Source organism: Haemaphysalis longicornis, unplaced genomic scaffold (genome assembly GCF_048455015.1).
Source record: "Haemaphysalis longicornis isolate Haplotype H1 unplaced genomic scaffold, Haemaphysalis longicornis Haplotype H1 scaffold_6, whole genome shotgun sequence".
Lineage (NCBI taxonomy): Eukaryota > Metazoa > Arthropoda > Arachnida > Ixodida > Ixodidae > Haemaphysalis > Haemaphysalis longicornis.
In genome coordinates, this window is record NW_027526407.1 from 53,142,042 (window position 1) to 53,169,309 (window position 27,268).

A 27,268-nucleotide genomic window follows, 5' to 3' on the forward strand; every position below is an offset into this window, starting at 1 on the left:
TATGTAGTGCTGCACTGTTAAAGGATGCGTAAACAGGAAACATGCACCAGGCAAGGTTGTGCAGTTCACAACTCCCCAGGCGGAGTCATTCCAGCATCACTCCACGTTTTCCCAGACCTGCTGTAGAATGGGATGTGGTTTGGCAGTGAACTGAAAGCGCAGTGCTGGCGTTGCAGGCAGGCAGGTGGTCGACTGACAGATGGAGCTCATGCTACATAGGTTTTTTTTTTGTTTGCCACGAGCATAATTATGTAACAGTATGAAGAGTCATCAAGGAAGTCTAGTTTCATGATACGTTAGCTGCAAAAGCCTGTGCTAGATTTTGCTGTAGGGCATTGTTTGCCTTTCCTTGCCTTTACTAAGCTACACTACGTTACCTTTCTTCATCCCAGTCTTTTCCTCTATGCTATTCCCTCCCCCTTTTCCACTATACCTCAACGTTTGTAAGCCAGTCTCTGACCTACCACACCCTTTGTAAGCAAATGTCACTCAATCGCCAACTGCACTCAAATTTCACCTCGACCAAATTTATTTTTAATGCGTAGTAAGTGCCCCCAAATCGGCTTGGACACAAGTGGTAGCCCCTTGAAACGCCTCGTTAATCAGTCAGAAGCATTTAAAAAAGCTCCGCTGCAGGCCACGCTGCACCTGCCGGCGGATCGCATAAACAGCCATGACGCGCCTGCGACGTTCCAGCCGACGGGGGCTTCTTCCTCTGGCCAGCCATGCAGCTGGAGAGCCAGTCGAGCTCTGCTGCCCCATGCGTGCGTAGAGCTTGCACGCAGACTTTCTCCTGAGCTGGTGACCGTCCGGCCGCTTGCTGGACGGCTGCAATGTCACTGCAATGGCCGCGATCTTTTCTGTTTCGGTTTCAAAATCACCGATTTTTGCTGGCCGCTTGCGGCATCCACGCGTGTATTTCAGCTGCTGTATTTTGCATGTTACTTCCTTTTTAAGCCGACAATACAAAAATAGGGTTTTTAAGAGGTCGAAATTTTGAGTGTAGTTGGCCTTCAATTTCAGCTTTTCAACAGGCACCAGGGTATGTATGCTACCACAAACTCAGGTCTTGACGAAATTATTCAGACACGGTTTTCATGTCTCCGTACCTCCCGATCTGCATTTAAAGAACCACAATATGAGGCACAGCCTAGCCCAAACTTGCACATTTTCGATAAAACCTTTCCAAGCATTCCTAAGAGTAATGCAACGTTAAAATGCCAACGTTTATTCCATCAAGTCTTGTCTGTCAGAATAACAATTCGCGTTCAAGCGAACCGTGCACGACAACAAGGACAAAAGAAAGAGGGTGGACGCAGATGTGGGCGCTGATGAGTGGTGCCCACCTCCTTCATTCTCCCCCGCAATCTGCCACCCAGGTGGCCAGCTGCTGGTGGTGTCTGGGCTGTCCACGGCGAGCGGTTCAGCGGTGCCGGGTGGCCAGATCCTTTGCCTGGAAGACGACGGGTGGACGCTCAAGGCGGTTCTCCCCGGCCCACTCACGGGCTGTGCGGCCACCCCAGTGCCCTCGCCACCTTACTCACTTGCCCCCTGACGCCGACCTTCCGGGCTATCACTGGCACTGTTCAAATAGGCGGCATTATTAACATATAGTAATACGCAATTAATGGATCACTGTACCGAATAAAAATGCTAGTGGATAATTTTTTGAATGGAAAAAAGCAAGCCTCTTCGGTGATTCCCGGTAGACTATGGCGCTGACTTTCCCTGTAATGCCACAACATATAAATACCCGCTTTGGAGCATCCCAAACGAGCTAGACATTAGGCAGGACTAGCGGGAAAAAAACTTTTTGAAGCCACTAATAACTTGGTTCTGTGTTATGTTTTCATGCCTTCTAATGTCACAAGAGGAAGCAACGTAATAGTACTGAACCAGCACCTAGTTCTTTCCATCTCTCTCTGCACATAAGAGGTCTGTCTACTGACTTTCAAATTACCATTATGTCATTTTGTTAATGTTATTAGACTATTTATATTACTATTAGGTAATTCATGCACTAATAATCATATTCCACTTCTGAGGCATCGTTGCAAAGCTGCTACTAGCACAACAGAGAATAGCAGTGCCTGCAGTTCAGTTGGTGGATAATTGCATGAGTCAATCATGATGTAAATGGCAAAGGCCCCACTGGGAGCAGGTGTCTTTTTATCAAATGATAGAATATGCTGCCAGGACACGTATTTCCAAACACTTCGCTGTACAGAGCACGCACGTGACTGGTGTGTTAGCGCGATAGAGAACGGTAATTAAATGTTGCCATTGGCTGCGCCCCAGACCTAAAGCGACCCAAAACATACCAAAACACTATTACTGACAAAAAAACGCGTAGATTTGAGTTAAGAAAAAAATTTTTAAAGAATTTAGCAATCAAAGAAACTAAGAAATAAACCAGGCTCGAACCCAAGCGGTCAGCGCCAGTACTCTGTACTCTACGACGAGGCTACAGCGCCCGAACGGTGGACTCATTATAGTAGGCGCTCAAAAGAATAGCGGGTGCAGTGACATCACACGTCACGTGCGTGCTCTGTGCAGCGAAGCGTTTGGAAAGACACCGGCAGGACACTTTGCCTTGATAACAGTGAAACTATTAATAGCTTTCTGGCAAATAGATTGCTAGTAGATGAGATGTTTCATAGCCAGCGACGGAGATTGATTGATTGTAGGGTTTAACGCGCCGACGCAACGCAGGCGATGAGGCGCGCCGTAGTGGAGGGCTCCGGATTAATTTTGACCACCTGGGGATCTTTAACGTGCGCCGAAATCTCGTACACACGGGCATTTTTGCTTTTCGCCTCCACCAGAAAAGCGGCTGCCGCGGCCGGGAATCGAACCCGCGACCTTGTGCTCAGCAGCGCAACGCCTTAGCCACTGAGCCACCACGGCGGGTTGCCAGCAACGGAGAGTTGACATCAAAATGCAGGGGCATGCCAATCGAGGAACCACGGGTTAACAGAATAATAACCAGTTTTGTCCATGACATGCCCGTTCCAAAGTGTTCGCTTCGAGCGAGCAAGGATTGGGTGAAAGCAGACGACCAGGGGCGGTATTCTCATGTTTGTCCATTTTGAAAACGTCCGTTTTGCGTCCGTTTTATTGTGACGTACGTCCAGTTGTAGGCGGGCTTACGGTTGCCTTTTGTGCAACTGTTCTTGTAAACCCATTTTAAACGACTAAACCTATTTTAAACTATCGTTAATGTGTCGTTTATGTGTTTATTGTTCTGCCAGCGAACCAACAACGACGAAAAATCGTCTGCTCCAAATCGTCTGTTCCGGGAAGCTGTGACTCAACACAGTAGCTCTGCCGTGCTTGTATGGCGTCACATCCGGATGTTCGCTTTTAGCCAATCATGACTTGCTCAAAAATAACACTTCTGAAACGGACACAAAACGGACAAAACACGAGAACACCGCCCCAGATGTGATGCAGCAGGAGCAAGGCAAGGCGTCTGTTTCTGTGCACATCATTGGCCAGAGCCCTTGCAAGTGCTCTTACGTCACGACGGAAACGAACGCGAAATGCACAATCTTGAAGCAAACACAACTCGGAATTCGGCCCCAGAGAGCTCACCAGGGTTGGTGAGGCCGCGATCACAGCAGGGCGTCGATGCCCACTCCGATGTTCCGGTCCCTACAAGTCTTCCGCCGACGCGCCCCTCGCCCCACCCGGCCCATTCGCCGACTTAGCTGCGCAGTGCGCCACTCGGCCTCGACTTGAGCGGGGACTTTGGGTCTGCGCCGCATCATGACCGGCACTGCACCTAGAGAGGCGAGAACCAAGCACGATAGTAGTCGGTCTTCACCAGATGCAAATGCACCCTGTCACATTTTATTTGTAAAGTGCACTGAAGGGGCCCAGTAAAACTTCTCCGGCCAAAGTGAAGCAGAAGCTGCACAATAGGTTTATATGCTTGTAAACATTTTTGAACAAGAACAATACATTACGCAACTATAGGGCAAAAAATCAATACATAAGTGATATTTCAGTGTTCCTTAATAAAAAAAAATTATGGATGCTTGATTTTTGCGATTTCTACATCCACTGCAGAAAAAAAATTCACTCTGTCGCCTTCTGTTGCCCACGCCACAGTAGCTTCTGGCGTCATTTTAAGACATCAAATGGCAACAACAACAAAAGGCTCCACTAGATAGGTTCCATGTTCCACTTAGAATGCACGTAGAGTAGGGCAACGTGGTTATGTAAACGTTGAAGTAGGGTGCCTCAATTCAAGCATGTCTCTGCCATATGGCAGCGCTGGCATTGAGGAACCCCGCCTGGAGCAGTGGAACGTGGTAAATTTAAATTGACTTGAGCAAACCTCTAGCGTGTTATCTTGGGAGGAACGAGACAGGAGAGGAACGGCATGAGAGGTGAGCGAGAAAGAGATGGGAGGCATTTACTTGGCAAATGTTGACGAAAGACTGTTGTCTTTTGTCAACACTTGCAATGAAAACAGCAGATACGCAGCGAATTTTTTTTACTTGCTGATATTTCATTCTAAGATCAGCAGTTCAGGTGTGATACAGAACGTTAATTAAGCGTGTTGATATGCCATGCCCCGCTTCTAAACTGGCCTAAATTTAAGACAGCAAACTACCCTTATTTATAAGAATGCGTAGAATTAAGCTAGGGGTACACTTTCCAGCAAAAGAAAAGTCACGGGTCTTGGGAAAAAAATTTATCGTTGCTGGGGCTGAAACCCAGGCTGTTTGCTCCAGAACCCGCGATTCTACCTCTAGGCCACTGAGGCCAAACAGCAGAGTCCTTCTAGCAGTTGTTCAAAAAGAAAAAAAGGAGCATTCCAAGAAAACCAGTAGACGCGCTAAATGCGTGCAGGAAGTGCTGGGCTTTGGGACGGAATGTCACTTCCTTTTGCAGGAAAATGTTTCGGCTTTTCAGCTGCACAAAATTTGCTCTAACAATGCATGCGTTGCTTATTAAGAAAAGATCAGTATCATCACCATCATACGTTTCTACGCACATTTGTCATCATCGTACTGTTCCGAGTTCCATTTGCTCATACCAGCTGTTTCGAAGCAAAGCTTTCTATACCTCATTGATGGCGATGTAGTTGTGGAAAATGCACTGCCGGAAAGCCACCTTTACACAATAGGTTTTCACGAAGGCACATCAAGTTTGTGTTGGTGACCCAAATAAAAACCAAGGGCCTTGGAAAAAAAAAAACACTTATTGTGGTTGGAATTCAACCTGGGTCCCTTACATTATGAAGCCAACGTCTATCCAATTGCGCCATTTGATTTGACTCAGTTTGCGTGAAGAAAGCTGCACGTTTCAATGATCTTTCTCTTATTAAAAAAGGGGCTTTGACTCTTCTTTAAAACACATTTGAACTGAGTACATCTGTATGAAGGTATGTTGGAATCGCCTTCCTCGTGACACTGCTAACAATCTATGTCAATTTGTTTAACGCTGCCATCAGTAACCTTACTCGTAAATAGCCCTTAGTTTATACCCTGCATCATGCAACATTATTCAGTTGCGCTTTTTCTGTTGTTAGTGTTTGACTTGTATGTAGATTTTAACTTGCCTGCATTATGTGTCCCCCCTTAGTTTATACCCTGCATCACGCAACATTATTCGGTTGCACTTTTTCTGTTGCTGTTAGTGTTCAACTTGTATGTATATTTTAGCTTGCATGCATTATGTAACCCCTCCTCTGTTGAACGTTCTTGAGCCTTCAGGGTGATTAACTAATTTTCTCTCGGTACCTGCCAGGGAATCCCTTTGGCTCTTCTCCTTTTCACTGCTTTCCAAGGCAATGACACCCCCAGCCCACCCCACACCCTATTCGCACCAATCCCCCCCCCCCCCCCCTCCCACGACGCTCACCCTCGAAGCAGATGTTGATGGGGGCTCGTGGTGGCGGGGGAGTCCAGGGGACCCCCTCAAAGGGTGGCTCGCGGAGGGGGCTCACTCCGGCTGGCCGCTGTTTCTTGCGCGGCTGCTCCTTTGGTGGTTCACTGGGGGGCCTCCGCAGGGCGATGGTCAGGCGAATGCCCCGCGCCGGATCCGAAATGGTGCTCTTCACCTGCGAGAGCGCATCTCGGACACTGTTACCATGGCGACAGAGGCAGCAGTCCATTTCCTCCTTGTTTACAGTCCTACTGCACTTGCTTAATGGGGGACACGGGTCTTCAAACAATTTCTCTTAATTTTCAAGTAAACTGAGTGAAAATTGCCAGTCTTGCTGTTTTTCTTTTCCCCGCTGATTTCAAATAGGCCATTATTTTTTCAGTTGGTAACTTATTTCCCGACATTATTAGAGATAGTTGGTCATTTTTGATCAAACAATAGATAAAATAGTGCTGGGCATAAAACTGTAATCTTTATACTTTCCAATACTATGAACCCTGGTGAATGCCCCATTCACCAGGTCTGCCCCATTCACATGGTCTGCCCCATTCAAAATAACAAGTAGCCTTTGTTATTTTGAATGCGGCAGACCATGTGTATGCGGTGAGGAGGTTCCGTCTGGCGTGTCCAACCACCTCGTTTGATGCCGAGGTGATTGCCATGCAACAACTCGTACTGTTTCTTTTGGACGACAGACCTTCCTGCCCCGTCAGCATCTATTCAGACAGTCTTTCGCTTTTATTGGCTCTCAATAACCCATTTAATCAGTCCGCTACCATTCATCGGCTAAAAGAGAATATTTCCCTGCTCTCAAATTTACTGCCTGTATCTATATACCACGTGCCAGCTCACTCTGGTGTGTGGGGGAATGAGCTTGCGGATACTGTCGCCCGCAGTGCTGCCACAAGTGGAAGGCGGTCGACAACCAGAGTGCGTTCTTTGCTGATGAAGGTGTCGGTCGCTTGGTATGGCAGGAGACGTGGAGTACTAACAACTGCGACACTGAATTATATTAATGGACCCCCAGTGTATTGGACCTTCCTTCTTATTTCCCGCCTTCCAAAAAGCTAGCTCACCTGATAACTGGACACGGTCGATTTCCTCATTACTTTCACTGTCTACAACTCACGCCAAACTGTCAGTGCTTCTGCGGCGCACCTGCCACTTCGGTTGGCCACTATTTAACAGAATGCCCGAAAACGGCCAGCTATATTCAGAGACTTCGTCGGCTGTCGAGTTCACCGTTACAGCCGCCACAGCTTCGTCACCTTTTGGACAGTTCAACAGCCGTGAAGATTCTCATGGACCTCACCAATTTTATTTCCCGATCTATGCCCGAGGTGTGACACTTACGTGTGTTCAGTGACTATTTTTTTTTCTCGGTGTTTCTTTTATACTTTCACCACCGCTTGCCGCCTTTTTAGTTGAACTAACACCTAGATACGTGCCACCCATGGACTGCACCTCCGCGATATTGTGTGCCCAAGGTCCTTGTGCTACAGCGTGTGACCTGGTGTCTGCGAGAGTTGACAATGCCGCCTCAGCTCTGACGCGGGCTTTCTTTGAGGGTGCTGCACACACTTGAGAGTGGAACTGCTGTGTTGTGCATCTTTTGTGCCGAACTGACTTGAGAACGTTCTTCCCTATGTTTCGTTTGATGTTCCTTCAGGCTTAGTTATCCTTTTAAACTTTGCTTGGACGTCCTGCTGTTACGTACGTCGGGGAATTTTTTTTTTTTTTTTAATCATCAAATTGGCTTTTTCTTAAAAATGTTGGTTTGGCTTTTCGCCCTATTTGTTTATTTTATATTGGCGTTAAACCTGCCATAGCCTAGCTGGAGCAGGACTCGTTCCCCACATTTTTTTTTTCTTTTTCTTCTGACGGGGAAGGGGGGGAACATGGAATTGGAATTGGAATTGGGCATAAAACTGTAATCTTTATACTTTCCAATACTATGAACCCTGGTGAATGCAATAATCAAAGCAGTTTTTTTCATCCATTGCTTGGAGCTAATTTTACAGCTCATTAAACTTTGGTGTTTCAAATGGACACTCAAAATGGTTCCATGCCACTGGTGCCACCAAAGTTTAATGAGCTGTAAAATTTGTTCCAAGCGGTGCATCAAAAAACCTATTCTCCTATTGCACTCACCAGGGCTCGTAGTATTGGAAAATGTAAAGATTACAGTTTTATGGCCAGCACTGTTGTGTCTATTGTACCTCCAAAAATGGCCAATTATCTCATTATCTCTAATTATCTTGGGAACTAATTGACTGACTCAAGAAATAATGCCATATTTGAAATCAGTGGGAGAAAAGCAGCAAGGCTGACAAGTTTTACAGAGTTTACCTAAAAATAAAAAAAAAATTGTTTTGAGCCATGTTAATAACCACTACGGAGTAACGGTTGGTCAGCAGGAGAGAGGCGGCACCTGTGGGTGGATGTTGGGCGGTGGCCCGCTGAGGTTGCTCTCCTCCGAGTTATTGTCCTCATCGGCGGCTGACGGACTGCGCTCTTCCTCGTAGAAGGCCTCCAGAAGCTGCTCGCCCGTCGGACTGCTCGGGCCTTGTCCGCGCTCTGCCTTTACAAAGGGCTGCAACAAGACACACAACCATTTATTGCAATATGTAATAAATGGTGCAATAGATACGATATGCAATAGATAAAACAGAACATGCTAATAGAGGAATGCGTATCACAGGCAGGCATTCACTGTACCCGATCTGCACTCTTGCACATGTTTGTTCTATCTGAAGCACAAAGCTGTTACCATAGTGCACAGTGCAGACCATTTACAGTTAAACCTCATTATAACGAGACGGGCTATAACGAAATAATGGATATAACGAGCAAATCGTAATTCCCCTTGAAAGTCCCCATAGAAACCAATGTATTTAAAACCTCGTTTTAACGAGGTAAAATTTCCCCGTTACGGGATATAACGAACAAATTTCGTTGAGAAATCAAATTTTGAGCTAATTTTACAACCATGCGCAACACGGATTTGAGACAGTGCGCGACGCGTCAACTGTATTAGCAGTTCAAAACTCCCGCCAAGCGCGCGAAGCTGGCTGGCGCGCCATGCGGACGCTGCGCCCGCGAAGCCCCCACCCTCCTCTCGCTGCGCACGGCATGCAGACAATGGGGCCCTTTGATTTAGTGTCGGACTCACCGCGGGCTCCCCGAGAAGCAGTCCGACGTTCGATTTCCCACGTATCCCTATGGCTTCGGGGAATCCGCGGACTATCCGCGGTGAGCCCGAAAAGAACCCCAATGCACATGGCGCGCGCGGTTTCGTCGCCTTCCTCTCCCCCCCCCCCCCCCTCCTCCCCTGTTCGTATCGCGGGCGTCGCTGCGTAGTTGTGTGTGCGTAGGTTTTAACAGTCTTCAGCCTTATCTTTTATCGTACTGCCGGCGTGATTCCAACAACGCGAGTGCGACAGGCGGGAAGCGAAAGACTATAACGCTTGAACAGAAGACGGCTATGATAAAAGCCGTCGCATCGGGTGCGAAGGAAGGTAAGGTGCACTCCGTGGTAAGGTGGCAAGAGACTTTAATGTGTGGACGAGTACGCTGTCCACCATCGTGAGCAACCGAGAGTCCATCTTCAGCGCTGTTGCACACGGCTTGAAAAGAAGCGCTAAGGACGGCGTCGGAGGCACTAGATGCGGTGGACGTGCTGCGTCGCTACTTCGGCGCGCACGAGGGCGGCGAAGATGGCGTGAACGTAGCGGCCGCGTCTGAGGGAGCCATCACTCGCATCAGGAAGGTGCACCAATGTCCAATTACGGACTTCTTCGTAGCCAAGTCTGTTTGAAATACGAGTTTTGAACTGCAATAAAGTAGGTTCGTGATCGACTTTCCTTTTTACCTCCGGAATGTGTTTATTTTACTATTGTCGTGCAGGAAGATGCTATTTCGCCCGCTTTTTGTTTTAGGTAACTACAATGCATAATATTTGCAGTAAATGTCGGTTACAGCTATAACGAAATATTGGGTATAACGAGCAAATCGCGGCGCCCCTTCAATTTCGTTATAACGAGGTTTAACTGTATAACGTAACCGCTTATAGTGCGGGACCGGATATAATGCAGGTTTTTGTGACCATCGGTCTTCCTCCCACAAAACTCAACACATGAGCATACCGCTTAAAACGTGGTTGGTTGAAGCACAATACCGGTTATACAGTAAAACCTCGTTATAAGAGACACTCAAGGGAACCAAAAAACGTGTCTCTTGTAACCAAGGTCTCTTGTATGTAATGTTGCTAACATGGCGAGCATAGGAAAACCAACCAAACCGCTTTCATTCAAATGTCTCTTATAACCAAGTGTCTCTTGTAACAGTGTCTCTTGTAACGAGGTTCTACTGTAGTGCGTTTCTTTTTTTTTTTTTTTGCGGACCCGCTGATTGACCCACGCAGCTGGGAATCGTTTTAGGCTCACGAGAAAGAAAGAAAAAGACGGAATCAGCCATCTGACACAGTGTGCGCTCCCTGCTCTCCTCTAACGTCGACCCACAAAAGAAAAAAATAGGCGCCCTTCAGTTGACACATTGTTTGTACTCACATGATAACCACAACTGCCCTTGCTTGATGTACCTCAAAAGATAGTGCCCCCCCCCCCCCCCCCCCCCCCCTCCCGCACGGTAAGTTGTTATTAGAACATTGTGCAGATTAGCAACCCCTCTTTCCCTTTTTCAACACCTGGAGATAGCGAGCCGAGCTGCGATGCTGGAGGTTTCCACCACCTGTACATTGTGCTGATAAGCAACTGCTTTCGGCATCATGAAGGCGAGGTGAAAAAAAAAAACGCTTGAGTTCTTATCACGTTGTCGTGGCGTCCGTTCATAGACACTAAGAAACAAAGTTGTGCTCCCTCAAAACACAAACAAAACGGAAGTTAAAGCAGAGTCCTTCAATGACTTTCCGGTCATGAAACTTCGCCGTCACGCTATGGGAGAGCTTCGTACGCTGCCCAGGGAGGCTGCGCCGCGCCGCTGGTGTTAATCGGAGGGCAGCCGGAGGCGTGGACAGAGCGCGTTTGGCAGGGAACGGACCACGGAGTAAGATAAAACAGACGCTCGCTGCCTTATCAGCAGTGCGCTTTCGCTTTACGTGTCATGGGCTGCTCAAATGGACTTATCATTTTGTGAGTGGCGAAAAAATTTAGTGCGAACGGGCATGCTGCTACTGCGTTCCTGCCTGCCGGTCTGGCTACAGAGCAGCGGCGGCCGCGCCTGATGCCCTCTGATCTGCGGTGGTGCACCTCGCGGTAGCCTTTGTCCCCGTATGAAACTTGGCCGGGAGTTTCATGACCAGAGAAGCATTGAAAGACTCTGGTTAAAGCCACACTAAAGCCACGCTCGCCGTTTGTAAGACCACGCTTGTGGTTTGTAAGACTCTGCAGCAGTGGCTGACGTGAAAAAAAAAAAAAAAAAGACGAAATAAACACCGTGCCTCTGTTTTTAAGTGCCGTGCATTTGAGTGATGATAGACAAAGAATTACTTGAGAGGTAAATTTCGATGTTGATAGATTCGAACGTTTTATTTATAGTGCAGTACCGCTTACAGTGCATATTTTCAAGGCTCCTGCGACATACGTTATAAGCGGTCTACACTGCATACTGGTACAGTCATGCAACACTTTTTCACTATAGCCAAGCATTCGTTTTACCTGCATTAAAGCCTAACAGCGTATTTATTTCGTTGTAAGTTCTCTTTTGTAAACAATTTCGCTGCTCTTCGAGGCCCAAAAGACTTTATTTGGCTGCGAGCGCTTCAGTGGTTATTTGCGCTGCTTTTCGAGAAGCGATGAAATTTTGCACACCGAATTCTGGTTATATTGGACCATTCTGGCATCTCTGCACTCCTCAGTATAGCAAGGTTTGACTAACATTTGGTGCATAGTCAATGCACCATTTTGCTCCTAAAAGCGACGCGTATTCGAGGTTGCGTTCACTGTGTGAGGTAAGCATGCCTACACTTTTTTTCTTCCAGTGCGATTTCAACTTTGCATACAATTGCGTATGGGGGCAGCCACTGTTTTAACTTGTTCTGTGAATTTGACACCGCTGTGAACAAAGTTGTGCTCGATGGCCCGTGCTCGGTTCCGATTTCAGTTACAGAAGATACACCTTAAAGAAAACTTATCACAACCAGACATTTTATTGAATAATTAAATCTACTGTGCATTAGAAGCAACTCAAAAAGCAGGAATGGAAGGGAGGAAGTGAGGGTACAGATGGATGGATACCGTATTTACTCGCGTAATCCTCGCACTCGCGTAATCCTCGCACCCCTAATGTGAGCCACCAAAATTTGAATTTTGTGGTTCCTCGCATAATCCTCGCACCCCCAACTTTGCAGGCATGGTGCACGCGCTCTCCAACGCGCGCCCTCCCCCGCTGCCTCTCCATTCGGCGGAGAGCGCTGTGTATCCAAAGCCATCCAGGCACCCCAACAACCTGCATGGCCATCTTCCTCCATGTGCATGGCTACTCCCTAACAGGCGCCCTAACACACGCTACTCACACTGTCCTTGAACCGGTTTCGCGCATGTTTCGGCCGCGCGCAACTAGACGGTGTTCGCGCAGCCCGCTGTCGTGTCGTCGTGTCGCCGTCGTGGTCCCGCCGTTGAGCAGCAGCAGCCAGTGAGTCACTCGCGTCAGTGGTGGATAGCTCGCTGCCGTTTTAAAACTTTTTGATCTAATTGTTTTGTGCTTGGTGCCGCTTCGCCATGGGGAGGAACGCCAGCTACACTGCTACTTTCAAATTGAAAGTGAAAAAGTACGCGATCGAACACGGCAACCGTGCCGCAGGCGGGCACTTCGGCGTCATCGACTTCAACGTGCGTTACTGGAGCAGGGCACGTACGTACGACGACGAGATAGGGCACGCGCCAGAAAGCAAAGGCGGCAATTTCATGATCGCTGATCGACGGGAGACTGTTTACGTTGTAAATAATAAAATAAAAAGAAATAGCTGCTGTTGGCAACACTGACCTTACCTATACAAAAAACGACCGCTACATTTAGCGGGACTGGCATAAGGCAAATTGGCAACACTGTGCACCGTTTTTTTTTTTTTCCCCGCATAATTCTCGCACGCCTAACTTTGCATTGACTTTTCCGAAAAAAAAGTGCGAGGATTATGCGAGTAAATACGGTATTTGGCAAAAGGCGTACCGTATTTGCACGATTCTAACGCGCCCCCGATTGTAACGTGCAGGTAATTTTAGTGCTGAAAATTCGAAAAAAGAATTTGACACCGATTCTACCGCACAGATGTAAAAGTCAGGACACCACGTACCTGGCAGACAACATTTTATTTGACACACGCAACTGTGACAGCGAAAATTCTTCGTGCGCCGTAAACTTGCCGATCACAAGTTTCAACGCACAATCTGTTTCCTGCTGGCATTGAAACTAAAGTGAGGGACATTGACTGATTGATTGATTGATTGATTGATTGATTGATTGATGATTGATTGATTATGATGCTTAACGCATTGACGCTACACAGGTGATGAGGCGTGCTGTAATGGAGGGCTCCGGATTAATTTTGACCACCTGGGGATCCTTAACGTGCACCGAAATCTCGAACATAAGGGCGTTTTTGCTTTTCGCCTCCATCAGAAAAGTGGCCACCAAAAGCGGGACCCATTTATAGCCGATTTCGGTTTTGCGCCCGATTGTAACGTGCAGGCAAATTTCAAGGCTACTTTTAGTGAAAAAAGGTGCACATTAGAATCGTGCAAATACGGTATTTCATACGGCACACTTTTAGAGTTGTTGGAGTGAGAAACATTACGCACTCACGTCGGCGCTCCTCATGACGTAGTGAATGAGAAAGCATTACTGTCCAAGTGCCGAGTGTCATCTTTCATCCTTTTTCCCTTTGTGATTTTTTTCTTCACACAGATGAAGACATTGATGAAGATGATAGAGCATCCTCTGTGCAATGAAGTTTATTCAATTCAATTCAACTTGCCCCCGTTCCCTACTGCTTGCATGCCTTCTATCAGCACAGCCTGAACATTTTTTCCTGTGTTTACCTCGCCTCTCTTGCTTTTTCTTACTTACACTCAAATATCCCTAAGCTACACACACACACACGCACACGCACAGATACTGAGCTTCGAATATAAGGTGGGGTATGACCTCGAGACTACAGATTTCGGAAAAAACCCCACCTTATATTCGAATAAATACGGTATGTTGACACATATGTCCCATGCCATCAGTTTTTGTAAGTTGTAGCTGTCTCGCCTCAGTATACTTCTTGTTGAAGTATTATTTAACCTGTTTTTGTTCCTTGAGCCATTGGCCAATTCCCAAGCCCCGTCTCGGCCACAAAAGCAGATTGTCGACACACAAATTTAACTAATTAGTGCTTTAGGCTTCACCAAAAAAAAAAAGAAACAGAAAAAAGGAGACAGATGCTGACCGGCCGAGGGGTGTAGAGGAGGTGTGCCACTCCGATGAGCGGGGGCAGCCTGGAGGCCAGAGCGTCCCCGAAGCACTCGTACAGCACCTCGTAAGAGGCCAGGCCGACCTCCCCTCGCCGGAACTCCCGCCGCTGCTCCTTCACCAGCTGCTCGGCCGCCAACTGCAACAGGGCACATTTACTCAGCTAGCCAAACAACACACAGTCGAGCACAACTTCGACAGCAAAACACATGAAGAACACTGAAGGGGACATGAAGACAAAAAAAAAATTAAAGCTGTTCCACTCAATATGAAAGCTGTCGGAAGTGCACAGCAGTGATTCACCATAACAAGCTGTAGCACCGTTATCCGCTCACTGCTACCACCCAATGCAATTCAACTTTCCCGCCTCCACAGTGCTCGCGCGCCCCCTGCCTGAAACTGCGACAGCGAGAGTTCTGTTCTTTTCGTGCTCGCTTTTCCTCCCGCACGTGCCGGCGTTGCACTGCCACTTTTTTACACTTACTATCATAAAAACCAACCCATGAGCGTCCCAAACTAAATGAACACGGGCGCTGCTGGTTGGTTACGAATATTTTGCCTCAAATGTACCTGCAGTTTTCTTTGCGCTAAACAACAGGAAAATGTATGAAAGGCGCCAGCGGTTCACGAGTTTCTAACGCTTTTAGCTATATAAACCGCTTGGCTTTTGAAGCCTCTGGGTTACACCACTACAGCGGAATGCCGTGTGGCTCTACTTGCGAGCAGGGGTGCTCGCAACGGCCTGGATTCTGATGCAGAGTTTTGCAATTGATGTAAATATGAGACATAGACACTTGGGCCGTCCCACTCTTTCGTACATTCTGCAACATTGAAATATAACCTACCTGTTGTATTGAATCAATTCTCTCAAAGTGCATGCTGCAAAAGTCGGAAAGAATTGTGCTCGTATTTTGCACAAAATTGAAATGATTGCTTGTTTCCTTTCTGACCCTTGAAACTTGTGCTTATTCACATGTTTGAGACTGTATTTGTGAGTTGTTCTTGTCTTATACATGTTTTCTTTGGAAAAGCAACGCCCAGTAATGCCGATGTATTTTTGGTTATACAGTAGAATCTCGATGATACGAATCTCGCGGGACCGCGAAAAATATTCGTATCATCCGAAATTCGTATGAACCAACACAGACCAAAAAATTGAGCGCTGAAAAAAGTTTTCGTTTATTTCTTTTCTTACTTTCGCGTGAAGAAATCCGTGATTTTTTTCTGTTTCTTTTAAACCCCCATGTCACAAAGCAGTCCTTTCTGGAGCGCGTAACGCTTCGCCTAGCTTCGCGCTTGTCTCCTCACTCACGGTGTCCAAGCTCGCTACACGCCGCAACAGTCAAGCGTGAACAGCATGGTGCGTTTTTGCACGCGATTCGCACGCCTCAGCTTTGCGCGCGCTGTATTTTCACAGCCGCATTGACGATTTCGCGCCCGCGGTATCTCCTACCTCGGTCAGAAAATGACGCTGACGACTTGCGAAACGCTAGAGACAGCCGGCTGGCTCCGCCCGAGATGTTTAGGCTTAGCACTCCGGCAGATATTTTATGGGCGCTTTCACTAGCGGCGCGGATGATGTTTTATAGTACCGTTTTCGCCAACGTTATCAGCTCCCTTACTGCACAAGCAACTTCGTGTCTGCCTTGAGCGGCATTTTAAAGAGCGGCTAGAAGCGGTCGCTCGAGCGGCCGTGCCACTTCGCGGCCGAAGCTGCCGCCATGTTGCCGCCGCCGGCCGCGGTGCGCGCAGCTTGCGAGAGGTTTCGCGGCGCGCATGGGACATGCGGGGCGCGTTTTCGCGAGCAGAAAACAACAGCCCGGCCGTTTCTGGAGAAAGAAGAGTGACAAATGGGGAGAGAGAGCCGTCACTTGCTTGTTCGGCAGTCGGGCGCCTCGCCGGCTCGTTCGTATCATCCGCCGGGCCGCCCAGGTCCGTTCGTAACAGCCGAAATTTTTCCCATTGCAAACAATGCAATTTTGCCGGGACTTTTCAGAAATTCGTATCATCCCGAAATTCGTATCACCCAGAATCGTATCATCGAGATTCTACTGTATCTCTATACTAGAATATCTGTCTAAACTGTGAAGCAATGTCTTTCTGTACCTGTATGTATATTTTATAGGAACTCTAAAGGAAATGTTTTTTGTGTGTGTGTGTATCAAGTGTTTTGCACATTTCTCCGTTTTTGTACCTACTTGCTTTCAAATGGTCTCCTGGGCCCTGTCAAGCTCATATGCGTAGCTTTTAGCCCAAGAGACCATCCAGGTCTGTATATTTTCTGGAAAATAAAACTTGTATGTATGTACGTTGAAGAACTTTGGAACGAAGCCCCCCCCACGTACCAGCAGCACCCCGTGGACCCTGGTGGCGTCAGCCTGCACCTGGGCGTTGGCCGGCCGGTTGTCGGCCAGCACCACTTCCAGCTGGCGCCAGTATGTGGGCAGGTGGGGGCCCAGCACCGACCGCAGGGCCTCCACGCCCAGCGCCATCAGCCCCGACACGGCCCCGTACTGGGCACACAGTGGCCGACGCAGCAGTGGGTCCCGCACGCACTCCCCCAGCGCGTCCAGCACCTGGCTCTCCAGACCAGCCACCCGCTCGGACCAGAACCTGCGGCCATGGGCTTTCACTTTACTCAAAGTGCACAACTCAGGAAGGGAAAAAGAAAATTTCAGAAGAAAACGCCTAGAACTTTCTAAGAACGTGAAAGCAACAGCCTAGTTGGACCTCCTGTTGAGCTGCTGCGGAACTGTGCGGCCGTGCCCTTCACTACTTGACAAGCCCCTCGGATAGAAACCTCTGAAGGCCATACCAATGACTAGCCATCGCCATTTCCTGGTGTGCCTTGGTTCACTTTTTCCTAGAGCCCTCTTCTGACTGACCCTCCTCCTGCGCTGGTTTCCCTTTCCTGGCACAGTGCAATCCCAAGCTCACGCTCCCTGGTTCGCACAACTTGAACCCTTTTTGTCGCTGTCGTCGTCGTCATCATCATCATCATCCAACTCGGGTCCATTACAGGACGAAGGCCTCTCCCATTGACCTCCGACCGCTCCAGTCTTGCGCTGCTCGAGTCCAGAATTTACCCCCAAATTCCTTTATTCCATCCCTCCATCGGGTTATTGGCCTTCCCCTTCTTCTAGACCCATCTCCTGGTATCCACTATGTTACCCCAATTGTCCATCGGTTATCCGTTTATCCGTCCGTCTCACCACATGGCCAGCCCACGTCCATTTCTTTTTCGTTACTTGAACTCTGATATCGTCAATTCTAGTTTGCTTCCTGATCCAGTACTACCTATCTTTCTAACCTTACAATGTCTGTGCTTTGAAACAGACATTTAAGGCTTTCGACTAAAAAATAGACTAGAGAACAACGGGCAGCAGAGCATCTGTGCTCTCTGCTTTTCTCTTAAACTAAAAGAGGATGGAGAGTTGGGCTAGTTGGTGTAGGTTCCCAGACTGGCACTGCAGATAAACCAAAAACAAGTAACCAACAAAATCGTGTAAGCTGCTCCAGGCTGCAGTAGAAAGTTAGCAGTGCATTTTAGAGGAAAACTCGACCAGCTTAACACAGAAATCAAATACAAGACCAAATCTCCACCCAGTCACACATCCACCTATTCCTGCAGCTCTTTCAAAGATTGCCCAGTTCCCCTGTCGAGATAAGGAGTCTTGTTGCCACCAATAAACAAGCTGTACCTTGAATACCAATAGACAACCTCAAAGAGGTTGTCTGTTGGTGGGACATTAGGCCTAACATGGGACGTTAGGCCTAACGTCCCAGCTTAGGCTTAGCGTTAGGTAACCTTCAAGTTAGGCCTTAACGGCACAAAACATATTCACTGCACGTTGACCTGCGGGCCCCAGTTGGCGAAGTTAGAGCTCAAAGTATAAAGTTAAGCCTAAAGTATAATCGTCTGCACACTTGCACTGCCCCCTCGGTCTGCCCTCTTCATTCTCCAACACACATATTCCTTCTAAATCCCCAGATCTAACCTTCCCCCTCAAAATCGTTTTCTGCACAATGTTTCTTGTATTTTCACACTTGAAACCAGCCACTGCCAAAGTATGCTCCAGCACCTGAGTAAGTGGGCCAGGACGCGGGCTGCGTTGTCCCTCAGGGCCCAGTGGTCGTTGGCCGGATTGATGGCCGCTGCCAGGGGTTCCAGCAGGCAGAAGAGTAGTGCCTGGACAACCAGTGTGGGCTGCAGAAACACAGCGTGGTCAGGGAATGCAGCAAGTTTATGTCGCACAATTAGATGCACGTCTGGCCTCCAAGAATACCAAAGCCCCTTTGATCTAATGAGAAAAACGGTTGAAGTGCACAGCTTTCTCTGCTCAAAATAAAGTAAGTGGGCATTTGCGATTGATTTGTTTGAATTTGATTGATCCAGAAGTTCGAGTGGCAGGGGGAAAGTCAAAACCCAAAATCCAAACTGTTTTGATAGTGCCAGAATGGTGCAATCGTAGACTTCAACTTCATAACACGGGGGAACTAGTTTCGATTTTGACCGTGAGAAATGCTTTTTATTGTTTGATTATGTGCCCTCCCATTCTGTAAAGCTGGCTTTCCTGCAGTCCGTTTTGGTTACGACGCCGCCATCAGTGAGACCAGGAAAGCTTCGCTTAAAAAAATAACGTTACCATAAATATGTTACCGCTATCATGGCCATCATCATAATCCCCTCATAATTACAATCAGAATAAGAGTGGAGTCATGATCATCCCTTTCGAGAGGGACAACAGCGCAACATCCACTTGTGACGTTAGTAAAAATCACACCGAAAAGAAGGTTGAGTGTTTGCACGCTTGCTGTAGAATTTGAGGCACGGCAGTTCTGCACTCTTTCCAGTTACTTCGAAAGAAGCCCGAGAAAGATTTGCGGGCTAGTCAGTAAAGCATCTTGAGAGGCAATGAGAGATGAGATGAAGAAGTTTGCGGGGATGAAGCGGCCGCAGTAAGCACAGGGCTTTAACTGGAGATCTATAGGGCAGGCCTTTGCCCTGCAGTGGGCGTAGACATGATGATGATGATACATGCAGGATCTTCGAACAGAACGATGTTTATCACGCACAACCTCTGCCTCTTGACACGCGCACATCAGTTGCGTCACGTGCCAAAGTGAAGTGCAATCATGTATTTGATGTCTGCGCGATATCTGAAGACAGAGAGGCAAGATAGTGGGAAACGTGTGCTGGTGGCACTCACATAGGGCAGTGTGTCGAGGTACAGAGAAGGATTCTGGGACAAGGCAGCAACCGTGCGCAGCAGTCGGTCGAGGCTTGAAAGGTCATGGCTTAGCTTTCGCACCTGCAATAATAAAGAACCAGCCATCTTCAGTCAATCACAATCACTCACTCTGTTCTGCGTCACCCTTGGTGTTTACTAAATCTCTCTCTCTCTTACACACACTCGCATGCACACACATGCACACACACCCTGTAATGCTGATATAAAGCATGACAGGACAGTGCAGCTTCACAGAACAGTTGGTGGAGACAAGTTTTCTTAAAGCCCCTCCATACTGCTAAGTTTTCTATGGCTCTGTGCAATGCTGCCCATGCACAAACGTCAGTCAAACTGGTGCATTAGCACAGCTCGCACATTCCTTCTTACTTCTCTTACCTCTTACACTTGCAAAACCCGGAGGAATAATAAAAAAAATAGCAATAGAAGTAAGCCATAAGACTCCCTGCCTATCAAGAAAGCCACCACACGCTGCATTAGGTAAGCATGCATTTTTCATGCAGTTGTATCTTCTCTTATCGCCCTTCATAAATGCACGCAGCGTGGAATACACATTCTGGTAAACATGCCAGCAGGCGTACCCACCCCGAGAGAGACAAAATGGACCAGGTATGGCAGCACTGGGCTCAGGCATGGGTTGCTCGCCAGGTCCTCCAGGGCAACCTGCAACAGGGCACCACAGTGGCTCTACCAATGCTCCAAGAACTTCGCACTGCTGAGCATTTTCCCACTTCTGCAGAGAACCCCTGTGAAAAATCGTTAACGTAACAAAACAGGATACAGCTGGCCAACTTTTATCTCCTGTTCCCTGCCTCATATCCTATGCTAGCGACAAACTTTCAAGCTCAGTTTTAGGGGCACAGCCCCTTAGGGGCTGGGGCTGTTGGCGTCTCCTGCCGTCGTCATCATCGTTGTCGTCGTCGTAATCGTCCTTCGTCTCATGTAGTCATGGTACTTAAAGACCACGAATCTCGTTTATGCCTCACACTAGAACGTAATGCGTACTAAAAAAAACGCCAGGACACTCATTTACGCCTCGCGCTAGAGAGCTTCGTGCTTCAAAGACGAGAGACTTTTACAGCAAGGCTGTATACCTCTACCCCCCAACAGTTTTATCTCTGTAGGCAAAAACCCCAAGGCGCCAAGAATACGCCTATACACTGCACGCTTCGCCCCTCCCCAGGTTTCACATTTGTGGAGATGGCCCGGGATTTTTGACAGCCACCACAACAAAAAAGGAAGAGCTATCCTACGACAGGACTGGAAGTAGGCAAAGGTGAAAAACTGGATGGAGGGATGAGATGTGAAAATTCGAGGGCAAGGAACAGATTCGGACAGCTCTTGCAGAAGTTTCTACACCCACCTCGACCAGCTGCTTGTCACTGCCCAGCAGTGCCTTGGTGATCTCCTCGTAGTACTGCATGTGGGAGGCGTTGACGTCGGTGTTGACCGGACGGCTGCCCCCTCCGTCCGGTCCGCCAGTCGCCGGCTTGCTGCTCGAGTCCGGTTCCAGGGCCACACCTTCCACGACCAGCCAGTGGCCTGAGAGGAAGAGGAGGTCGATGTGACCATCGGGACATGGGACACTTTGTCTTGTTGCCATGTAGCTCAGTGGGGAGGGTTCTTTTACTCTTCACAGCGGCAGCCATCTTCTGTGCTACTTTTCTTTTGATTTGATTGATTGTGGGGTTTAACGCGCCGACGCAACGCAGGCGATGAGGCGCACCGTAGTGGAGGGCTCCGGATTAGTTTTGACCACCTGGGGGTCTTTAACGTGCGCCGAAACCTTGTACACACGGGCGTTTTTGCTTTTCGCCTCCATCAGAAAAGCGGCCGCCGCGGCCGGGAATCGAACCCGCGACCTCGTGCTCAGCAGCGCATGTGCTACTTTTCTTGCACAATGGGCAACTTGAGGCTTTTGAGAGAGGAAATATTCTTGGAGATCATGCAGGAATGGAGATGTTAGAATAATACCTCTGCCACATGGCAAATCTAATGACATTTAGAGCAAATTTCATTCGTTATAAATGTCATTAATTCGGTGCTACACGAGAAGACTGAATGACATTTGAGGCGAATGACATTTAGCGGCTAACTGAGGTCCCAGGCCTTAGTTAGTGGCCAACTGAGTAGCCTCGACAGCAGTGGCACGCAACTAGACAAGAAAGTTCTGCAATAAGCCAAAGATTACAGTTTCTAAAAACTGTCAGTAAACCTATATTTTACCCTTCATATTGTTTTTCGAATAAAGAAAGACAAACAAGCACTAACAAAAAAGAAACTCTCATCCACAGTGCATGCGCTACCCTAATACGGATTTTTTCCGGACTTGTCTCGGTTTGTGATGTCTGCTGATGTCACCTAAACCGGTGACTTTCTTATTTAAAAAAAAAAAAATCCTTTGTAATGTCTGAAAAAAATATTGTGTGTGTGAAAACATTCTAGATGCACTTGAACTATAATTTTACGGTTTTGCAAGCTCGCTAATCGTCACCACTATCACAAACAAATGACATTTGTTTCACCGTGTACACCCACATGGCCAAACCAAATGTCATTAACAGCTAACGTCATTCACTTTGAATGACATTAGATTTGCCATGTGACAGGGGTATAAGTTGGGGAGGGACGGGGGTACTAATTAGGAAATAGAAAACACACAAAAATGCGTTGGGAGTTTCAAACTGCAGAGCCAAAGGTTCGGACCTTGGACGAAGGGCTCTGGAGGCGGCTCGAGCTTGAGGGGCGAGTCCAGCTCATCCAACAAGTCCAGCATGCAGTCATCTGTGCAGAAGACGTCCGCTTCGCGAACGTGCCGGAAGGGTAGTGGCTCGTCTCCGCTGCATCCGTAGATGGGCTGCGCACAAAAACAGGGTTGGCCACAGACTACATATTCGGCACTGAACGGTGAAAAAGTTGAAGCATGAAAACTGCACTAATGCAGTAGCCTCTACCAAACCCAAACTGAGGCACTAAGTTTAACACCTATTGTACAAGTCTCCATCTACTCTACCCAATGATTTCTGTCTTTGAGCTGCTATTCATGTTAGTTTGCTGGGTCACTTATCACAAATAGTACTCATCATGTACAGATCAAAGAGTGCATTTTTTCCAGTAGGTTTCACCCCATTTCAGCAATCTGACTCTTTCTTCAGTTTTGGAATCCGAATCTGTACTCTTCAATTTTCAATTGATGTACTGCACTGCAGATGTGCTAATAATGTACGCTGTGTAACATTTCCGCTGTTTGCAAAGCAGAGGGTTCGGGCCCAGTCGAGCCTTGTTATGGCTTTTTGCCCGTATCTCTCAACATCGTGTGATGTTAAAAAAACTTGAATTTGAATTTTTTTTTCTGCTGATCTTTCAATCACTTGCCACAGATTCAGAAACAACACACCAGGTCTTTGTTTTTGTATTGTGTGCACACCTCATGAATGCAATGCTCTTTATAATGGAAATATAGCTTTTGCTGAGTCTTTCTGAAATGAACTGGGCTCGGTAGAGTGTAGACGAATGCAGTAGGCTTTACAACGCTCCACAGTGCCAAAGTTTGTTGACTTGCTCACACTTCAACACGAAATGCTTTCATCCCGACGACCTTGGCCAAGCCACGAGAAACTTTGGGCAAGTTAGAAAAAAATTGCACGCACAAGAAATGCATGCAAAAGAGATAAATCAAGAGGAAGGAATTCAGTAGCTCTGGCAAGAGAAATTTAGAGGAATTAGAAGAGGTTTTTAGAGGAATTACCGTGCACTTGCTCCAGTGCAGTGCGCGTTCCACGTCGCTACAGGTCAGCTTCCGTCGCTTGGAGTGTCGCATAAATTGGCCACAGTTCTGCGAACAAACGAAAGCAACACAGTCTTTGACGTGCCGCTAAAAAACAGCCAGGGAAGGGAAAACTCTGTAGTACTTTTCTAGTTAATACAGTTAGTACACATTTATCGTAATGAAGCAGCGCAAATAAGGAATATGGCGGCACTGTCCTCTTTTCATTTACTCTGTACACTGTTAATTTACGCTGCTTCATTATGCTGTGCGTGGCATGACAAAAAAGGTGCAATCATGAAACTTCATGAAAAATGATCAAGATGACATGCACTATGGGCATGTTTAGCTGGGCGTGGGCTGCTCACTTGGCTTATTAATAGTGGTTAAGTCATTACAATCTGCAAATTTCTGTTTCAAGTAACCAACTAGACTATTTACGCTGGTTAACATGCTTTGCTAGAAGATGAAGGGCAGGACTGCAAAATAAAAGTGTGCCCTCGGTTAAGCATTTATCAAAGCAGCTGCTTTCTAGCTTTCAGTTTTAATCTTAAAAAATCTCCAAATTTCATGCTACATTTTAACAGCAGTGACAATAAAAGGGTGAATACTGAATACTAAAAACAGAGTTATTGGCGTGATAACTGCACATTGAGATCCAGGCGGAATGATCAAACAGAAGTCGACCAGTCATGTTTCTTGGCAGTGACTTCGGTTTATGGCCGACAATCATGCAAAGAAGATTCCGTGACACCACAGAGAAATTGCCAGAAAGTGGGTGTGGAGTTGCCACTGGTTCACCTGGTTTCCTTAATTCTAGATTATTTGTTTGAAGTTTGCAATAAAACTATCATCATTGTGAATGTTATGAAGACAATACAGTCCTTTCATGAAGCAAAAAATAAATTTCCTGCTGTGTCACTGCACATATTTAACGCAGGCAGGAGGTGTTTGTTTATACCAGCAATCGGTAATGTTTTTGCTGCAAAAGAGTAGTGTTATTTCACACCTTAATGAAGAAATTATTGCTAACTAAAGGACAAATGCTAACCATTAGATGACCCGTGAGAAGCAGCCAAGAAACTACAAATTGCGTCTTCTGTTTTGTGAGATTAACAAAAGCCACAGGAAAGTGTTGTGGGCCTTGTGGCTCAATATCACCTGCAACTTATTCTGAGCAATTTTCGCTGCAGGCTACCAGGATCTCATCATGGCCTCGTAATTTCTTCCTTGTGAGGCCTCAGCAGATCTTGAATTCATAACATCTGCACTGAGATCCCTCACAGTTAATGTTTGTACGTCAAGTTTGTATGCTTAATCTCACGTTATCAGTAATCTTACCACTACCTGGCAGGTAAGCCACTTTCTGACCTATTCACGTTGTACAACAGAGCTAAAAGTAAACATCCTGCGAGACTTCACTGAGCAAGTTCAGGAATCGCCTTTCTTGGGGCGTTTCGCAGTAAGCTGTTAAATTGACTTCTTATTTTTGGTATGGGGTTGTAGCCTGATGCTGTGACAGCATTTAAAAACTGGTGCCTTTGCATGCACGATTCAGTGCCGAAAAGCAAGTGGACTATTTCCAGCAAATAATAGAACTTTGAGTTAACATGGTTTATTCGACCAGAGCTTGCAGTCCTGAAAGTGCGCAAGAGTAAACAGGAGTTTTATTTTAGCTATGTAGCTTTCATCATGGTGTACGAGTGACGTACCAACACGTAAAAATTACCTGAGCCAGTTCGCGTAGCCTGTAGTTGACATCTTCGGTCAAAAGGCTCAGGGCTTGCTGAGACACATCAGTGATGCCGTACGACTCGGCAAAAAGGCTGACCGAATCCCTCGTGAACTGACTGTACTTTTTTTCTTCCGGCTTCTTCCCGGGCGTCGTGCTTTTCAGTGGCCGCTTCGATGCCATCCTTGTCCCGTGATGACTCTGCCGACAAGAGAAGAGTACGCTCATCACCACCACCACCGCCATCATCATCATCATCATCAAGCAGCGGTAAATGAGCACAGACAACCGTTATTCATTACTTTACTGCTCCTCTCATTTTAATGCCGAACGTATTCACCTGAAACTCAACGCTACCACTTTGCTACTCTTTGGCACCAATCTGTTCGGTTTGAAATACTGATTCAGATACAAGGTGTTTATCACTGTCAGAAACGCTCCATGCCAGTTCATAAGCGGTCACCCCGGTTGTGCGGGTTTAGGCCGACTGCATCCGTATGCTTTCACATGAAAGCCTGCACCATCTACTTTAACACATGGAAAAAGCTACGAACTGGACTTGACCTTTCCAGCACTGCCCGCAAATCAAATCACAAAAACTGGGCGCCCTAAACTGTTGTGCTGAAACGAGTGGCAAAGAGTAAGGCATCGTGAGAATCATAGTTAACGCAATGTAGTTTAATCGAATGGTCCCACAGAGCTCAAGCAGGCTGTATAGTGTAAAAAGAAGCGATTCTATCACGCGATTCAGTAGCTAGTGATTGATTGTGCGGTTTAATGCACTGTAGCAACACCTGGGTTATGAAGGCGCGCCGTAGTGAATGGCTATTGCGGATTTTAACGTGTGCCGAAATCTCGACACACAGGAATTTGCTCTTTTTGCCTCCATTAGAAAAGCAGCCATTGTGGCTGGGATCGAACCCACGTCCTTGGGCTCAGTAACACAACGCCTTAGCCACTGTGGTTGGGTGATTCAGTAGCAGCTGCCAATGACACAGGAAATGAAAATGAACCCATCTTCTATAGTAACATAAAACTATGCGATGAAACGATCAAAGTTGCTTGACTGTTTAGGGGACTGACGTACACAGACTGTAAAAAAGGGTGGTCAGTACAGAAATAAACGGTCTCGCATGGCTCTTTCCTTACAACAAATTAATTGGTGGTCATTTTACTGATGACAGCGCTCTTCCGACAGGCCCATAGATAGACAGAAGAGTTGCTAGTTCTACTGAGCTTACTTTACATTGCATGTAATTACAGTGCTTCCTGGCTGATTCCCTGCACAAGTATCCCTCGGCACACACACGCATATCCACGTCGTTTCACCGACACACCAGTCACCTTGGTAACCTCTCTTCTCAATTTCCCTTAGAAGACATGGAAACAGGCCTGAAAATCTTTTTCGTTAATGTATTTTTATCCTCCCTCACTTATTGCCCAGACGACAAAGCGTCCCAAATGAGCTGCATATGCGACTTCGCGAGTCTTCTAAATGACGAGAAGCAACTGAGGTCAGCTTAGCGCCAAATGGGGATAACTTAGGATTTTTTTTTGTTACAAGTTTGTTGCATACATCAACTCAAAGGTGAATACGGCACCAGTTTGATGGCCATTGCTTGAACGCATTACTGATCTAGACAGAGGAGCGCTGACTGCGCTGACTACCTAGGCTGGGAACGACTCAGAGGCACCTCCACTACGCTTGGCTCTTTTCATGGAGCTCTTTACACACATGGTAATGAAGCAACCGGTTCCAGCGTTTCCGCCTTTTTCAGAGGCTGCCGGCCAAGCTTTTGTGCGGAGCGTACCTGTTGCTTTCAATAAATATTCAAACTCTAAGCGACAGATATGCGCCGATACAGCACCGACCGGCACCATCGCATATTTGAGCACGATGCCAAGAAAGCCCGGGGGCAAGCACGTAGTACGGTACGACCGACTAACCAGGCCAAGGTCTTTGGCGCCTTTTTTGCGCTGTCGTGGTAGTCGACGCTAACGGATGTCATTGCGTTATTCAACTCATCTTATCCGCGATCTTATCGCCACACCTCCACACACAGAGAGCGAACTAAATGCTACCACGGACATCACACCGCTTGTCTTCAATGAAACCGACGCACTACTACCCTACCCCTCAGTACGCGATAAGAA

The 27,268-nt window shown here is 47.2% G+C and overlaps 2 protein-coding genes across 3 annotated transcripts in view; one reads left to right on the forward strand and one right to left on the reverse strand.

Annotated features, from left to right (window-relative positions):
- LOC144143021 (kelch-like protein 41) overlaps positions 1-3,583 on the forward strand; it is a 30,873-nt gene extending 27,290 nt beyond the window's left edge. Inside the window, exon 11 of the mRNA XM_077674841.1 lies at positions 1,380-3,583. Within this exon, the coding sequence (XP_077530967.1) occupies positions 1,380-1,555 (176 nt within the window). The 3' untranslated portion in view covers positions 1,556-3,583. The remainder of the gene's footprint in view (positions 1-1,379) is intronic.
- On the reverse strand, positions 1,203-27,235 carry LOC144142679 (TAF6-like RNA polymerase II p300/CBP-associated factor-associated factor 65 kDa subunit 6L). 2 transcript variants are annotated; one of them, XM_077674337.1, is made up of 14 exons: positions 27,062-27,235; positions 25,112-25,315; positions 23,365-23,451; positions 22,323-22,473; positions 20,980-21,158; positions 20,202-20,279; positions 19,578-19,679; positions 18,450-18,574; positions 16,713-16,980; positions 14,345-14,506; positions 8,330-8,491; positions 5,875-6,073; positions 3,595-3,784; positions 1,203-1,453 (listed from the first exon to the last, which is right to left on the reverse strand). In XM_077674337.1, exons 2-13 carry the CDS (start codon positions 25,295-25,297, stop codon positions 3,615-3,617), a joined length of 1,869 nt encoding a protein of 622 aa, XP_077530463.1. In that variant the 5' UTR covers positions 25,298-25,315; positions 27,062-27,235; the 3' UTR covers positions 1,203-1,453; positions 3,595-3,614. The 2 variants fall into 2 exon arrangements, with proteins under 2 accessions (XP_077530463.1, XP_077530464.1); XM_077674338.1 differs by lacking the exon at positions 27,062-27,235 and adding an exon at positions 26,926-26,947.
- Between the last annotated feature and the right edge of the window lie 33 nt (positions 27,236-27,268).